We start from the raw sequence: 18,376 nt of genomic DNA, 5'->3' as shown, positions 1-18,376 counted from the left end.
CAACAACAACCACTACTGATTTCTTAGATGAAACAGACCCCAATCACAGATCTTCTCCAGCAGCATGGAGTGTATATGTTCCCATATATTAGACAGCATTACTTTAAAAAAACTGTGATTTAGATGAAAGTTTACAAAGCAAATTGGTATTGTATTTTCTCACTTCTGGCACTTCCATCAATCTTCTATTGCAGCCCCTCCTGCCTCCTGCTTTTGTCCCTTGGCAAATGCTGTCTGCTTTTCCTCAGTTGTGGTTTTGCCAAGTGCCAATGGTTGTCCCTTACTAAGTGGCTGTTAACCCAAAGGCTGTGTGTTTTTGGAGGTTCAAATCCATAGCAGTTCTGCAGAGGAAAGATGGGCAGTCTCCTGCCATCACGATCCACAGCCTCGGAAACCCAATGGAAAGTTGCAATGAGTCAGAACCAGCTTGGCAGGAAGGAGCTTGCATTTTATTGTGATTTGAGTGAAATTTCACAAGGCAAATTAATTTTTCATTCTAGGATTCCTGCATCCACTGCATTTGGGAAAGTCTCCAAATTATTGAGGAGCAATGATGTCAGTTTGAGGACTAAGGTACAGCCTTAGACTAATGTGATAGCCTCTTAAGTAGCTTGCTATATTGTTGAAAGCTAGACAGTGAATAAGGATGATAGATAAAGAATTGATGCTTTTGAACTAAGGTGTTGGAGAAAAGTGCTGAAGATCTCATGGACTGCCAAAGAACAAACAGATATATATTGGAGAAGGGGCAACCAGAGAGGTCTCTGGAGGCATAGATGATAAAGCTTCATCTAGCATTTACTAGGGGAGGTTATTTCTTGGAGAGGGACACCATTGGAAAGATGGAGGGACATTAAAGGAGAGGAGGGCCCTCAGCCAGGCAGACTAACACAGTGACTCCAGCAACGGGCTTGAGTGTGTCACAGATTGTGAGGGCGGCACAGGATAGGTCAGGGTTCAAATTTATTGTTCACAGAATCACTATGAGTCCTACTTGATTCAACAGCATATAACTGTAACCACCACCACCATTCTCACACCTTGTGCTCAGTAACATTCCATTTTAAAACTCACTATGTAACTATGTAACTATGTTTTTCCCCAGCTCCTCCCTGGTTTTCCGAGTTCCACTAATCTTTCTACACCTCTCTGTGTCTTCCCTTTCTTTAATAACATTGTACTGATCATGTCCTTATTGGATACTGCCTTTTCCATTAAAAATGCAGCTCTTTTGACTTCGAGGGTTGGTTCTTCTTAGGACTGGGCATCTCCCTTGTGTTATGTGTCATCTTTTAAGTCTCTGCCTACTTAGTACTCAAGTACAGAGCTACCATAAGGTTATCATGAAAGCTTGAAGCGTGGGGAAGAAAGCGGGCATTTGGTTGAACTATTATAGGAATAAGAAAAGCATGTCATCCCTATTATATAATAGTGGCAAATGGTGAAGCAGCTGCTGGTAACCAAAAGGTTGGTAGTTTGTACCCACCCATAAGCTGCATGAGAAAGAAGGATCCAGCAATTTATTCTCAGAATGACCGAGCCGAGGCACCTATGAGCAAAGGCATGCTTAGAGACAACAGCACCTATGACAGGCGCTGAAATTGTACAGCTGCCCAGACATCTGACAGTCACTTTTTGTGTAACTATGCCACTGTTGTTGTTGCTCTTAGGTGCTGCGGAGTCGAGTAAGACTCACAGCGACCCCAGGAGAGCCCTGTCCTACTCTGCGCCACCCTCACCATCTCTGCACACACACAAGCCCACGGCTGCAGACACAGTGTCAAGCCATCTGCTTGAGGGTCAGAGGAGACACACTAAACAACGTGAAGACTGTGAAGGAGCAGAAGTTCAGAGACAAGGACCTTCCTCCAGAACCACCAGAGTGATTCACCCTGGCACCCTGGATTCAGACTTGGAGCCTCCTAAACGATCCCATCGTATCAGCTTTAACGTACAAGTCAAGCTCATTCATCTTCTTATTTAACACAACACAGCACTCCATGAAAACCACCATCACACCTTCTATACTTCCACTGAGAAAATTGGGGAATGGAGTCCTTGTCTCTGTCTGGTGGCACAGTGAGTTAAGTAAGGGGCTGCAAACATCAAAAGTCAATAGTTCAATCAGTCATTGTGTGGGATAAAAATGAGGCAGCCTGTTCCCATAAAGACTGACAGCCTTGGGGACCCTACGGGACAGTTCTGCACTGTCCTGTAATGTCCTGTATGTAGGAATCTACTGGGGACAGTGGGTATGGCGCATGGTTTTGATGTTTTTGGTTTGCTTTTTTCCCCCCCTTGGTTTTCTCAGATCAAGATTACGCAGTCTGCTTGGACCCACTGAGGCTCACCCATATGAACACATTCATATTAACCTGAACGAGCACACAAGGTGGAGATGGGAACTGTTAACTCAACAGAAACTGCTTGGAAATAACCCTGCCAATGTGTGCGCCATATCCTTCAAACAGAAGATAACCCTCAGCCTGGGAAACTCTTCTGCTTTGTCAGAAAAAGTCGCCATGGGTCTACATTGACTCAGAACCACACGAGCAGCACCACAGAACAGAGAAAAACCCTCATCATTACCAAAAGCTACACAGGCACCAACCCAAACCCTAGCATGTTTTGTTGCAAGCTTATACATTAAACAGAAATGCTAGTGTAAATCATGAAAAATGGATGTTGTTGTTATGTGCCGTCGAGTCGCCTGCGACTCATAGCGACCCTATGTACAACAGCCCTAAACTCCACTCTGTCCTGTGCCAATCGCACTGTCTCTGACACTCCCATCCCAATTATCCCAGTCACTTTTGGCAAGAAGCTGCACTGCAATCCCAGAGGTGAGTGGTTCGAATCCACCAGATGCTCTGCTGGAGAAGGAAGGACAATCTCCTTCTGCACCAGTCAGATTCGATTTGATGGTGCACAAATAAAAAATTAATAAAATTTAAAAATTAAAAAATTAAAAAAATACTTTCAAGAAGTCAAGCAAAGTATTGTGTTGAGACACTTCTTAATTACCGATAGAATAGAGATCAGGGGAGCAGTATTGTCCCCCTCGACCTAGTTTCCATGTGTTAGCACTGAACAAAGGAACAAACAAAGGAGGCCTGATAGGACAGTGGACTGAGTGTTATGTCAATCAGAAGGTCAGCAGTTCAAATCCACAAGACCCTCTGTAAAAGACAGATGGGTCAGTCTGTTTCCATAAATAATTATAGCCTCAGAAACCCTACTTGCTGGCAGTGGATTTTGTTGTTCATCTGACAACAAAATAAGGATTTGAAGTATATGCAAATGGAACAACCTTGCTCGCCAAAACTGAGGAGGACCTGAAGCATTTGCTGCAGAAGGTCAAGGACTGCAGTCTTCAATATGAATTGCATCTCAGAATCCAGAAAACAAAGATTTTCATCACCAGATCAAGTGGCAGTGTCATGATAGATGGAGAAAATATTGAAGTTGTTAACAATTTCATCATCTTCCTTGATTCCACCCACAATCAACCCTCTTGGCACAAGCAGTTAGGAAATCAAGAGATGAGTTGTTTTAGGAAAATCTACTGTCAGAGATCTCTCCAGAAAGTTAAATAGCAACGATATTGCTCTAAAGACTAAGGTACATCCGATCCAGGTCATAGTCTTCTCAACTGCTTGCTATGAATCTGAGAGTTGGACAATGACTAAGGATGGCAGAAGAAGAATCGATGCCTTTGAGTTGTGGTGCTGGAGAAGAATATTGAACATACCATGGACTGCCAAAAGAAAAATACATCTGTCCTGCGGAGGATTAAACTTAGTTGCTCCTTGGAGGCAAAGATTTTAAAACTTTATCTCACATACTTTGAGCATGTTTGCAGGAAAGCCAGTCCTTGGAGAAGGACATCATGCTTGGAATGGTCGAGGGTTCATGCAGGAGACGAAGCTCTGAACGAGATGGGCTGATACAGTGTCTGTAGCAATGGAGGCAGGTATGTCAGAGACGGTAAGCCTGGCTCAAGATAGGACAGGGTTCAGAGCTATTGTTCGTAGGATCTCTATGAGTCGTAGTTGACTCAAGGGCATATCACAATAACAATAACACAGCTCATCACTAACAACACTGGCCAAGAAAATTAGAGCTAAAAGAAGTTAAGACATTTCCCCAAGATCACACAGCAGGAGGAGGCAAGCCAAGAAGTGGACTCAAACCTGTAAGTCACTGTCAAACTGGAGGTTCGGACTATTTTATTCTGGCACTTCACACATTTTACTTAGGGGAAAATAACCCACTCGTGACAAAAACTGTGCATATTCCCCTGTGTATATGTGTATAATGTATACTTTATAGCAGCAGCCAGAAAATTAGGAGCTGTATTGCATCGGGAGAGTCTGCAGTAAGGGACTTCTCTAGAGAGGAGCAATGATGTCACATTGAGGACTAAGGGACACCTGATTCAGGCCATCATCTTTTAAATCACTTGCTATATGTTGAGATCTGGACAATGATTAAGGATGTCACAAGAAGAATTAATGCCTTTGAGCTGTGATGCTGGAGAAGAATACTGAATATTCCAAGGACTGCCAAAAGAACAAGCAGATATGTCTTGGAAAGGGTGTAGCCAGAGTGCTCTTAGAGGGAAAGATGATGAAACTTTGTCTCATATACTTTGGGCATGTTGCTAGGAGAGGCTATTTCTTAAAGGGGGACATCATGCTTGGAAAGATGGAGGGACTAAGAAAGGAAGACCCTCAACCAATTGGATTGACAGTCACTGCAGCACTGGGCTCAAGTATGTCAGATTGTCAGGATGGCACAGGATAAGACAGGGTTTCGATCTATTGTTCTTAGCATCCCTATTAGTTGTTCTCTACTCAACGGCAACTTAAAACAGTAAGAACAACATATGTGTACTTATACACACATAATCTGATTAAAGCAAGCATCTCTCTATCTCCCTTCCTCCTTTTTACCCTCCCTTCCTCCCTCTCTCTCTTTCTTCAATTAGCAAACACAAAGTTCTTATACCACAGAATCCTCCACCACCACAGCCTGCCTTCACTTCCGTTGTGTGAATCACTTCAAGTCATCTAATTAACGTCCCTGAGAGCACTCACCTACACAGCAAAGTGTTACAGGACAAGCAAAGCATTACCCTAACTCATAGCTGTGGCCCCCAGTTGGATCCAAAGAGCGAGGAAGTGCTAGAAATACTGAATGAGAAGCAAATCACCAAGGCAAATAGACGTATATATTTTTTAAATCAGAGGTTGGGAGATTCCCAATAGATTCTCATTACCTGGAAGGGAAGCATCTCAGGTCAAGGCTTCCTTCAGGAAAGAAATGTATTTCTCTGGGTTTGTTCTTGCTGTAGGTCTGGGCGAGTGTTCTATGATTGATTGCTCACTTCTCCAAGTGTAACTGCAGGCAAAGGCTTGTACAATTCAAGGAAAAGGCGGATCTCCATCTGGATATTGTGGGCCAGCACTGGTACAACTTACCTCCCTAAAAAGCCCTTTTGGTTAAGTGTTTGGATGCTAAAAGCTGATAGTTCAGAAGTACCCAATGTCTGCAAGGGAGAAAGATCTGACAATCTGCCTCTGTAAACACTGTTGTTGTTTGTTGTTGTTAGGCTCACAATGCTATAAAGACTAAAGGGAATAGCATGGCCTAGTGGCAAGAAGCTGCACTGCAATTCTGATGGCACAGGGTTCAAGGCCACCAGCTGCTCCTTGGGAGAAGGATAGGCAATCTCCTCCTGTGCGATAAACTGACTCTGAAAACCTGTCGGAGGGTCAGTTGTGGGTCGGTTTCAACTCAACAGTACAGAGTAACAAGAACAAAAAAGCCTAGAAAACTCTGTGGGGCACTTCGCTGTCACACGAGATGCTCACAGTCAAAAGGCGATTCAATGTCACCCAACAAGAACATTCAACAGCTATATTTTAAATAACCACCACGTACTATGGAGATTGACATGCTTAGGTACAAATGTTTAAGAAGTTCAAGTTCACCAGCAGCACCTCAGAAGCAAGGCTTGACAGTCTATCTCCACATATCATCCACTGACAACCTCACCACGGTGCCTGGTTCTACTCTGACGTAATAGGTTGCTGTGACCAAGAATCTACTGATTATCTCTTCCTTTTATGATTTTTGTTTTGATATGAGGATACAACTGTGAACAAGACCATCTTGGAAACCCTCCTTATAGAACTTGGGAAGTGGTGCAGATAAATAGGAAAAAACTTGAGCAATAGATAACAAGCTGGGGAAACGACATCTTACAAGACTTCTGCTGAAGGAAACATGCAAAACACACGATGGGAAGTGAACAGAGGAAGGTGATGTTGAGTCAGCATTGAGGTAGGTGCTAAAGAAAGGCCTCTCCGAATAAGGAAAACCAAAAATAAATCACTGCCTTTGGCTTGTGGTGTTGATGAAGAGAATTACGAAGACAATTGACTATCAAAAGAACATCCAAAAAAATCTGTTTGGGAGGAAGTGCAGCCAATGTGCTCCTTTGAAGCCGGCATGGTGAGACTTAATCTCACAGACTTTGGGCATATTTTTTTGCAGAGATCAGTACTGAGATAAGAAGATGATTCCGGGAGAGCGGGAAGCTCAGAGAATGGATCAGGGAAGCTTTTGGTCTATTGAACGCATTAAGGTACATACGTGTCCATCAACTCAATCTAACAACTCTGTTACTGTTGTTGAGTATTACTGAGTCAGAACCGATCCCTAGCTGACCCTGCAGCAGGTTCTCAGAGGAAATTAATTTCCCATCCTCCTTCTGTGAAACAGCTGGTGGTTTCAAACTGCATACCTTTGGGTTCACAGCACAGCTTCTTGTCATTTGGCCATCAGTGGCTTAGTAACAACAACTCTGAGAACATAACAAATGTGTTGACCAGTAGAGGACTTTCTTGGCAGTGGGGCACTTTTCTTTCATTATTGTTATCTTCCTCAAAATTTCTACTTACTTGCTTGCAACGACAGTCAACACAGTGCAAAAATTCTAATTCAAATCAGGTCACCTATTATTTGTATGAACGGTTATGGAGTGGGTGAGGAGCCCCCAGACACTGCAAATGGTTAAGGTACTCAACAGCTAAGAGGTTGGAGGTTCAAATCTACCGAGAAGCATCTCAGAGGACAAGCATGGCAATTGCCTTCTGAAAATCCATCCACTAGAAATTCTACGGGGAAAAAAAAAACGTTCTGCTCTGTTACATGGGACAGCACGTGAGTCGGATTCAAGGAAGAGTGTTTTGTAATGGAAATGCCTGCACCACAGAGAGCAAGGGCCCAGGCCCAGGCACAAGCTTGTCAGTTAATGGATCCAAAGGCAGGCTCTTGTGGTTTGAGTCCAGTGAGTTCGTGGGAGAAGATCAGATGGACTATTAGGAAGGGGTAGGTCCTTTCAGCCTTAAAAGAGCAAGGAGTTTGGAGCTTATTTTAGGCATGAGGAAAGGCAAGCTCCAAGCTATGCTTCACAAACATCCTCTTGGTTGCTAATGGAGAACGAATCATAGGGCAGAAAGAGAAGAAAGTGAGCAGTCCAGGCAGGAGGCCATCTCTATCCTGAAGGAAGAGAATAAACTGTTCTCTGTCCAGTTGACTATAGTTCATGATAATCCTTATGTCAAAGCAGACCTGTGCTCCAGGGAGTCTATGCTGGCTGAGAACCCTTCTTCAGGAGGGTGACTGGGTGGGCTAAAAACATCTGACCTCATAACTAAACCTCCAGCGGGTTTTCAGTGACATTAAATCACACGAATCTGTTGTTATTGTTGACTACTACTGAGTCAGAACCGACCTATAGCTGGCTCGCTGGTAGGTTTTCAGAAGCAGTTAGTCACACAGGGGAAGACTGCTCATTTTTACTCCTGTGGAGCACCCTGGTGGATTTGAACCATGTACCTTCAGGATTACAGTGCAGCTTCTTGCCACTAGGCCACCATGACTAGGAATTATAGAAAGAGAATTGATGCCTTTGAGCTGTGGTGCTGGAGAAGAGCGTTGAATATACCATCAACTGCTAGGAGAACAAACTGGTTCGTGATGGAGAGGGTGAAAGCAGGCTGATACTTGGAGACAAGAATTATGAAGCTTTGTCTGACGTACTTTGGTCATGTTACAAGGAGGGACCAGTCCTTGGAGAGGGACGTCATGCTTGGGAGGGTGGAGGGACAGTGCAAGAGAGGAAGACCATCAATGAGATGGATCAATTCAGTGATTGGAGTAATGGGGGGTAGGTGTGTTCGAGACAATAAAGTTGGCACAGAATAGAGCAGAGTTTAGGGCTGTTGTACATAAGGCCACTATGAGTTGCCAGTGACTCGATGGCACATTACAAAAACAACAAATCACATGGGAGGAGATTGTCCCCTTTGTTCCCTTGACAGGTGGGTGCACGAACAGTTCGTGATACCCAGAGACTTTTAAAAAGAGATGCAAAACCAGACTCTTTGCCTTGGGCATAATGCTTGTCATTGTGACCCAGAAGGATTCCAAGGCTCTCATCTCTATGGAAGTAGATCATCACACTTTTTTTCCACATACTAGTTCATGGGTTTGAACCAGTGGTGTTTCAGTTAGCAGCCTGGTGTTTCAACCACCATGCCAGCAAGACTCCAACGCTGGACTCCACCCCACTGTCACTGAGTTGAGTCCAGCTCACACACTGACTCTCCCTTGAGTTCCTGAGGTTCATGGGAGGAGAATGCCCATCTTTCTCCCATGAAGCAGCTGGCAGATTTGAACCACTGAACTTCCGGTTTGCAGCCTAGCAGTTCCATACTACATCACAATAGAGACTTGGCTTGGAATTTCTCTAGCACAGAGAATGTCCCTATGTAGACTTATCTCTCTGCACCTTGATTTCTTTATATCCATTAAAGGATTCCAGAACTCTTGTCTCCTGGGCTCTTGGAAAGGGTAAAACGAGGGGCTCCAACTTACCTCCAATGATTGATAAGCACGCACCATAAAGACAATGGACTTGTCCTCATATAAACAGACTAGAAGGGTCAGCAAGAACCACGATCTCCCCCCTCAAAGAGTTTCTGAAGACCTCTGGGGAGTGGATTAAACTGGGATCAGGAGAAGATAAACTTACTCAGTTTTCTTTAAAATCCTTATTTTCTCTAAGATTCTTAACTGATTACTTGCAAAGGAGGCCGATATACTATACCACATTTGAATTTTAATTTACTCTTCTACTACTTACACTGGTTATTACTGGGGTGGGATTGACATTCCTAAAAATAGCACTGCTTTTATCCACTGCTGCACAAAACTATCATCAAAACACCATCTCTCACTCTTCCAGCAAAGAGGAGTCCAGCGTTGCATAGGAATGCAGGCAGTTTAAAAGGGGGGGGGGGATTAAATAAAGTGCATACGCATAATATTCAGCCATAATTCCAGGGACTTCCGAAGAAACGAACATACTACGTTCTCTTCAGTATGGAATGTAATTTGAGTTATTCTTCCAATAACCAAAATTCTCATCATTTTACAAGCTCTCTTTTAAAAATGAATAAGGAATATGAGAGTAAAAACAGAACAGCAGAGCCAAACTGGATTGACATGGACAACGCTCAAGTCATCTCCAAATCAGCCTTTCCAGAGAGAAAATGAATGTGCTCACCAAATAAAAATATCAAAGTGCTGTTGTCATGTACAATCAATTCCCTTGTGAATTGTATCCACCCTCCATACAAGAGAATGAAGCACTGATCCAGTGACAGACTCCGAATTATTGCAGCATTTGAGTTGTAGTCACCATGTCAATGCAGCCCATTGAGGCTTTCCCTCCTTTTCGTTGACTCTACCATACAAAGCATCATTCGTGCTTTGCCGGGGGCTGGCCTCACCGACGACAGACCCTAACTAAATGAGCCTACGTCTGGCCATTCTCATGTTTAAGGAGCTTTTCAGCTGTTCTCCTTCCAAGATTTGTATTCTTTTGGCAGTCCAGGGGATGTATACCCATTCCTCTGCCAACACTGCAATTAAGAGTTTATCAATTCCCTGTTGGTCTTCCTAAATCATTGTTCACTTTTTTTTTATATTTATTTTCATGAAAGTTTACAGAGACTTTGTATTTCCACTCATTCACAGTTGCACACTTTCCTCCCTGCCCACTCCCTACCCCTCAGTTCGCTTTTCTCTTTGAAAATTAACAAAAGGAAAAAAAATATTTCATTGTTATACAATCCACCATACCTCCACACCTACCAGCCCACTCCACTATGCAGCTTTCCTTCTGGACACTTTATAGGAGACAATGAACGACACCATAGCTTGGGTCAAGCACGTCTTAGTTCTTGAGGCCTCACAGATATTTAATTCAAGGACAAGTGTGATAGCCAAGTTATTGAGAGCGCAAACGCTGGAGTTCAAGGACCAATTGTGAGACACTGAAATATTCACTTAGCCTCTCTGTTCCCAGTTTTCTCCTCATAAGAAAATACAAGTGTGAAGGGTACCTGTCGCATAGCAGTATGTGTTAGCATACAGAAAACACACAGCATTATATCCATCCCGTAACCATTAGATGGTGAAGATGCCAGGAATGCATCGAGTTGGGTCTGACCCAGAGTGACTATGTAGAACAGAACGAAAGCCTGACCTTTCCTGTGCCATCCTCACAATCTCTGCCTTGCTTAAGCCCACTGGCACACCCACTGAATCAATCCATCCCATTGAGATCATAACGCACATGGTTATTTTCCAAATCTCCTTTCAGGACCAAATTGTAAGCTTCTTGAAGGCAGAAAATATCTTAATTAGCTCTATGCTTCCAAACTTTAGCGTAAATATTGCCTGAAGTATGAACCATTTTAAAGGAATCACTGAATTTCAAGTATGAATCATTACCCCTGCTCAAATGTATACAGCCAGAATAAAAATGTCATTTTAAATTTTTTAGGAGAAACTAGGTTCAAAATGATTAAATGAAAACAATGTCTTTTTCAGAAAACGACAAAGGTCCGAAGATGGAAGATTTCTCAAATGTTCTGTTCTCTGCGTTTCCAAACAAGCTTGCTTTCCCCAGAAAATCATTCTGTGGAAGTCCACCATCCACATCCAAAATAAGTCATCGTATGAATCTAGTACTTGACAATTGATAAAGTTGGGTGTTTGAGGGTTATTTTTTATTTTGAGTTTGGTTTCACTTGTTCAAAAAAAAGGGGGTGTTCAGCCTTGCTCGTGAAAAATGAGTTGATGTGGACAACATGTAATAAAAAGAGATTTATAGTTCTGTTCTCTGTACAATTTAAATTCATTTCTTTCTGTAACCCAAACAAAAAGCTAAATGCTTTACAAAATGCATACCGTTTAAATCTTGTATCATAATTCATACACCAAAAAGGGGGGAATTTAAACTTGCATTGATTTCTAGACTGATAAGAATCTGTGTTAAAAGCCAGTTGAGGGATCCCCCCCCCCCCCAGCTTGGCTTACTACGAATAGTTCGTTTGCAGCAATTTTTAATTAAAAACAGTTCCACAGTAAGAAAGAAAGAGGGGGGGAAAAGAAGGGGGAAAAAGCCTCCAAGAAAATAAAATCAGCGCACGAGTTCTGCAAATGGGTTTTCTGAGACCATGTAGAGATCTTGAAAACTAAAAGAGTTTGGAAGTTCTCATTTTCAAAACTGCACTTTTGGTTTCATTTAACATTTTCAAAATAGCTTCCCTTACCGCTAAGAGTCCCCTAGGCCCACTCTTCAGCTGCCCCCTGCAAGAAAACAAAACAACAAAAACCCTGGAGTTCCATGTTTAACACTGGAAATCATTCCTTTACCTCTCTTCCGTGCTGCAGTCACATTTATTTTTCTTTCTAAATTTCCAGGAAAAAGAACAAAAGTTACCACAAAGCATCCTTCTTGTCCCCTCCCTCCCACCTATCCCAAACACCTAATCTCATTTTAACTAGACTCCATCTGAACATCAATGACACAGAGCCAGTCTATGAATAAACATGATGTTACAACTGGAAACTCCTATGACTGAAGTATATAAAAATGCAGCTGAAAGCAGAGAGGGTTCAGCCCCCGCCCCCCTACCCCCAACCCTCCCTGGGGAGCTGAGCTGAGGAAGGGGGAGAGAAAGTCTCCGATTTAAATTTCAAGGTCTTCAAACAATTTTAATATTCATGTTAAATCCTATAAAACCCAAAACTGTATTAATGCTAATACAATCCTTGTGTGTGTGGTTTCCAACTGTAATCACCATTTTCCCATTTGGAGTGGGCTCTGCAATGTTGGTTGATAAAAGAAAAGAGATCCCAAAACAGAAGAAATACCTAAGAAAATATGCATGGCAGTGAGATTTATTAAAATTAGTACCTGCCCACAAAGGAAAAATAGTTACTCCCACCCCCATACGTATATTTGACATAGATATTAAAAAGCATTCACTTGTTTTCCTCTCTTGAAAAAATATTTTTATTTGGTGAGAGACAGTTCTGGCCATTTGAATGAGGGAACGAAGTACTCGTGAAAAATATTTTTATTTGGTTGGAGACAGTTCTGGCTATCTGAAGGAGGGAACAAAGTTCAGGAAAGTTAACTACTATCAGAAAGATAACTTTCCAAAGGAAGCTTTCTTAAATTCCGTAAAAAGAGCTAAATCCCATCACCTAAAACAATGTTTACTATCATGTTCATTTATATTACTAGTATTTTTTTTTTTTTATCTCATAGCACCGACCTCAGGAATTGAAAGGAAAAAAAAATTGTAGTTATTATTACAGGAGCTTTTTAGGAGACAAATTCTGAAGTCTTCAGCACGTATTTCTACAACCTGAGTGTTGTCTGGCATGCAGTGTTAAGCTCTATAAGGGTGAAGTTGTATCCTTCTAGTTTGGGACAACAGGGACATTCAACTATCTGCCTTTCAGAAGAGGTCAGCGACAAATCACAGCACTACTCGCAATGGAAAAATAGAAGCCTTCTTTCAAGGGGCTGGGAATTACAGTAAACAATGATGACAGAACACCAAAGAGTTTTCCCTTAATTTCATTTCAGAACGGAGACACCCACACATTTCTTTATAAAGTTCCACTGAGATTTGATGTTGCAAAGTAATTGTATTTCCCAGAACACTGCAAACAGCATCCAAACCGTACTTTAGTGCTGCTGTGGCGTCCGCGTTTTTCTGAAAGAGGTCATGTCCTCTAACCTCTGCAAAACCCACACTCGTCACCACTCTGAGCCAGATTCAACTCCTGGCTGATTCGGCAGCAGGATGGCTGTAAATGGCATAGAGAGGACACTGCACAGCTTTCTCCCTCAGAGCTGCTGGGGGATTTGAACCACTGGAGAAGTGAGGCCTCCGCGTTAGCAGGACGCCTTCCAAGGGGCGAGGCTACCAGACATTGGCTTTCATTTGGCACAAGGACTCTCCAATTAAACTATATCAAGTGACAGGCTGGTGAGCTGGGATGAGGAATCAGATACAAGGGGCAGCTTAGGCTTCACAGGAGGGATTCACACCCTAAAATGCACCATGACTGTTTGGCAGATTCTGGGAAAAAGTCCCTGGACACCTCTTCCGCTTCTTATCAGCTGATCAATTGGCGAGGCTGCAGATGCATGCTGTGTATCTTGTTTGTACAAGGAAACGTCTAAACATAACTTTAAACAATACAGACTGGTCCCTTCCTCCCAAGGGTTCGCCAATAAATTCCTGTCTATTTTGGTATTTGTGAGTTTGATAGGCACTGTGGCATCCGGCTGCTAATCCAAAGGTTAGTGTTTCAAGCCCATCAGCTGCGCCACTGGAGGCAGATATAGGGCAAATCTGTTTCCCCAAGGACTTACAGTTTTGAAACCTTATGGGACTGTTCTACGCTGTCCTGTGGCCTCACTACGAGTGAGACTCCCTCATGGCAACGAGATTGGCTTTTTGGTTTGGGTTTGTGAACGTAAATTGGGTCCCAAGCAAAAAACTAATAGGCATACCCCTGAATTCCAGATCGAATTCTTTCTCCTAGTTAAGGTTGCTCGGGCTTTTGAAGAAGGTGAATTTTATTTTCAAATAGAAAGATGCACTTCCGGGTAATCTTTAAGTGAGCAATTAGTAGTGATTGAGATGAGTCAAAAACAAGATTAACAACCAGTCCAATCGTTTTTACACTAAAACAAGGTGGCTTCTGAAGAGCTTGGCTTTGGTATAAAAGGGAGAGAGGCACTCATCCCCAGAAGGGCACATGGGAAAATGAGGTGCAATGCACAGCTGACCAAGTGGCCCGGCTCTTTTTGACTTCCCTTGCAAAAGAAAGAAGCTTCAAGAACATTTCTCAAAACTCGATTCACACTCTTCATTAGTCATCAACTGATATGCTGTCGTTCTTTTTTCTTTCTCTCTCCTTCCTTCCTTCCTTCCTCCCTCCCTCCCTCCCTCCCTCCCTCCCTCCCTTCCTTCCTTCCTTCCTTCCTTCCTTCTTTTGGCAGTTGATGTGTAAAAGTTCAAAAAGGAATGGAGAACCCAGAGCATTATTTGTACATGTGCACAGGTGCCATGAGTGTGCCAGAGATGCTACGGGTTAGGAAACGTGGCTAAGCGGATAAACACAAGATCAGCAATCCAAGCCCACCAGTCACTCTGTGGAGTAAGGGTGAGGCTGTCTCCTCTTGTTAAGAAGTACAGTCTCAGAAACCCAAAAGAGTTTGAGGTTCTCACCCTGAGTTGGAATTAACTCTGATGGCAGTGGGTGGGGTGGAAGTGGGCACCAGGAGAAAAAGAAAAGAAGACTATGTTGGTTAAACTTAAATAATATTGCTCAACAATTTACTTGATTTTGGGTGCTTATTAAACAATAATTTTTGGTGAGCTCTGCTGTCTCTTATTCCAAACAGTTCCTGTACGGGGCTTAAGATTGTTTTATCAGCCATAATAAACATTAGTAGAAGCACAGTGAAACTTTTTTCAGGAAAAGTTATTTCCCCCCTCCCAAGTGCTTTCCATATATCATATTTTTAATATGGTCAGTATGTAACTTAATGTGGTCAGTATTTAACTTAAGATACAAATCAATTTAAATATAAGCAAATGTAGGTATGGTATGGTATGGTATGGTATGGTATGGTATGGTATGGTATTTAGAATATCATAAACTTTTTAGCAAAAAAGAGCATCCGGAGGACTATTGGGATAATGATTTTTAAGAATCTAATTAAGAGGGGGAAATGTTCGGAGTTTTTATGTTCAGGGCTGGATCCACAACACACCAGGAAATAGCTCATAGTGGCTTATTGTCACAGTCAGAGAGGTTTGAAAAAAAAAAAATCTTTAAGATTCTGTCACTGCAAGCTTTCCTCTCCCAGTGCCTGAGCGATGAGACAGGGTTTTCTAGTCAGAGAAAACTCTTTAAAAGTAATACCCCCTAATCCAAAAGTTAAGCGTTCCTAAGTTTAGCGCTCATGAAAAACTGCCTATCGGTTTTGAAGACACATACTATGGATGGGGGAGGGGGGCTTCTCAAAAGCCATTCCTCAAATGTGAAAGAAATGAACTCATCACATTCTACCCTGTGGGTTTATACGAGCCTTAGGGCAAGGCACTCCCCAGGTTAGTCTCCAAGGTCAGATATGGCCAAGTGAACAAGGAGCTCAGGTGAACCCAGACCCAAACTGCAGGAGAATGGAAGTGCGTCTTTCCAGAACTCCTCAAAAACTTTCTGAAATGTAGGTGGACACAGATTGTGTTTAAAAACCAGTTGCTGACCAAGAACTGAGTCATGACAGCTTCTAATTTTTTTTTTAAACAAAACCAATCATACTTTAAACGGAGTTTTTAAAACTGTGCATTGGAATTGACGTGTGCCTGAACTCTTAAGGCATTTTCCATGCTCCTGATTCCTAAGGCAGGCTACTTAAATTAATAGTTTTTTTAGGTTTTGTTTTCTGGGTTGTTCTGGGGGGCATTTAAGATTCCAACACACTCTGGCAAAGATCTGAATGAAACAGAAACATGGGTGCATATAACCAAACAAAACAACACACAAATATCATTTACTGCCAACTGTTCACCACCCTAAGCAAAACAGTTACCACTTCCATACAAGCTGCTGGCTTCTAGGGAGAGAAATGGCTCAATTATAGTTAACATCTATGATGTATTAAAATGTAAAGAAAACAGCAATGATAAAAACAGCTCGTTAAATAATAATAATAATAAAGGGGGGGGGAACCCAGTCCTTCTCCAACAACCAACCAATCAGAAAGCAGGTCACATCTTGTTAGCTGCATTAAATACATTAAACATCATGAATTCTCCATGGCTCGTTTGACAATTCCAGACTGTGTGTTTTATTTTACAACACAATCTTAACTGAGTACTTCTCTCTCTCTCTCTCTCTCTCTCTCTCTCTCTCTCTCTCTCTCTCTCTCTTTCAGAGTGGACAGTCAATGATCAATCTGAAATTCCACCACAGCTGTTCTTTCACAACTCTTTGCCATAGTCCTCCAGGCATTTGTTTGCAGACTGCAGAGAAGGAAGACTAAATTCCCAAAGAATTCCACTTCGCAAAGAGACTTGGGTGCACCCACCCCAGACTCCTTGTCAGAACACTGCTTCACAAAACCTCAACTTATCAAAGCACCTGAAATCCTGCAGCAGGACCCGCCAGCTGAGTTAGCGCTCAAAAGTCAACTGGCATTAAAGATTTAAATTGCAAAGAGGCAAGTCTAGAGTTTTGCATTTCTAAAGTTCTTAAAGTCCCGGTCTCCCTTCAGCTCCCAAAGCTACTCTCCTAGGAGGCTGGGTTTTCCCTCCAACACCACATCAAAAGTATGCAAAAACTCGAAGGCACTCTTAATGCAGATCCAGCTCCTAGGGACAGGCAGGGGTCCCCTAGGAAGCACCCCAACTAGAGGAGAAAGTCAGAAGCCCCTGGACCCAATGCAACTGATTGCATTGCAACTAAATTCCAACCCTGGGCATCAACATAGTAATGCACAAACAGGCTTCCCTTCAGGGCTGGTTCAGAAAGTATGTTGGGTGACACTTCTTCCCTTTCACCTTGATTTTTGATGACTTTGGAAAGCAAATGCAGGTCACAGAGGACTTCCTCGGGGGACGTGCTTAAGAACGAAAATGTATTTTCTCCATGCAAACGATCACAAAAGCCTGTGCAATTCTATCTCAACGAACACACCGAGGCGCGGACTCAGAGCCTGCCAAGCCGAGTCCTGGGAGAGCAGGGTTTCTGGAGACCCGCCTTGAGAGACAAGCACAGGGCTGTCTATTTCCAGGTTCCACTAAAAACTGTCCCCCTGCTCCAAGAGTTGCCCTGCCTGGAAGCCTGAGCTTCCAAACTAGTGGCTCCACCGAGGAGCTCCTTCCAGGGGCACAGCAGTACCTAGTGGGACACTTCCCGGTGAATTCAGCCTGAACCCACAGGAGAGGGAAAAGCCTATGCACCTTAGTGGGGGGGGGGGGTAAAAAACACAAACACACGCCCAGGTCTGAAGTACTTACCTCCGTGCGCGACTGCAGTCTCTTGTTCATCTCATAGATTCGGTACTCTGGCTGCACCATGTAGGGGGTATGTCTCCTATAAAATGGGCCGAAAGGGGAAGAATAGAAGGGGTCATGCGGCGTGCTGGACATCTTGCCTGCTGCTGGAGAATCAAGCTCAACAGAGTAGCAGGAAGGTCCATGCAGAGCACATGGGGCTGTCTTCTTGGCAGTACAAAGTAGACGCACGCACACACCCGCGCGCACCCCCGCGCGCGCACCCCCGGCGCAGGAGGCAGGAGGCAGGCTGTGCACGCTGGCTGGGAACTGCGGTGGGGGCCGCTCAGGCGAGCGCAGAGGAGAGGGAGAGGGAGAGGGAGAGCCGGAGAGGAGGGGGGCGGAGGGAGGGAGGCCGGGAGGAGGGCGCGCGGAGAGGGAGGAGGGCGGGAGGCTGCGAGGGAGGGAGACACTGGATAGCTTTAGGCACCACTGCTTGTTTTTAAAGAAGCGGTTTGTGGAGAGGTCATTTCCTGTCCACGCTGGGAACTAGTTCACAAATATCATTCTGCTCACAGTCTGACAGAGGTCTAAGGTTTGGTTTGGGTTTCTTTCTTTCTTTCTTTCTTTTTTTTTCCTTCCTCCCCTCCTCCAGCCAGGACCCTTCAGAACCTGATTGCTAAGCTTGTTAGCATAGAGGTGGTTTGACCCGCTGCCCAAGCGGCTCCACTCACTCCCAGCCACACCTTGTCATGCACGGGGCTGTATGATTGTTCCAAAATAAAGAGACCGTGCAGGAGCCCCCCAACTCACTCCCGCGCAAACATCGCCCTCCCTCGCACTAATTCTTCTAAGGAGTTGGTTTCACTTAACTGTAGTTGCAGCAACCCATTCTGTTCTTTGCATCCGGACCCTTCCTT

The 18,376-nt window shown here is 43.5% G+C and overlaps 1 protein-coding gene across 2 annotated transcripts in view; it reads right to left on the bottom strand.

Annotated features, from left to right (window-relative positions):
• LDB2 (LIM domain binding 2) overlaps positions 1 to 17,612 on the bottom strand; it is a 625,377-nt gene extending 607,765 nt beyond the window's left edge. For both annotated transcript variants that reach the window (XM_006884517.1, XM_006884518.1), the window contains exon 1: positions 17,481 to 17,612. In XM_006884517.1, the coding sequence (XP_006884579.1) occupies positions 17,481 to 17,612 (132 nt within the window). The remainder of the gene's footprint in view (positions 1 to 17,480) is intronic.
• Positions 17,613 to 18,376: the final 764 nt, after the last annotated feature.

This window comes from Elephantulus edwardii, unplaced genomic scaffold, assembly GCF_000299155.1.
Source record: "Elephantulus edwardii isolate Elephantulus edwardi_28Jun2011 unplaced genomic scaffold, EleEdw1.0 scaffold00035, whole genome shotgun sequence".
NCBI lineage: Eukaryota > Metazoa > Chordata > Mammalia > Macroscelidea > Macroscelididae > Elephantulus > Elephantulus edwardii.
The sequence above is the reverse complement of the archived record's forward strand: the minus strand, read 5'-3'. Positions and strand labels throughout refer to the sequence as shown.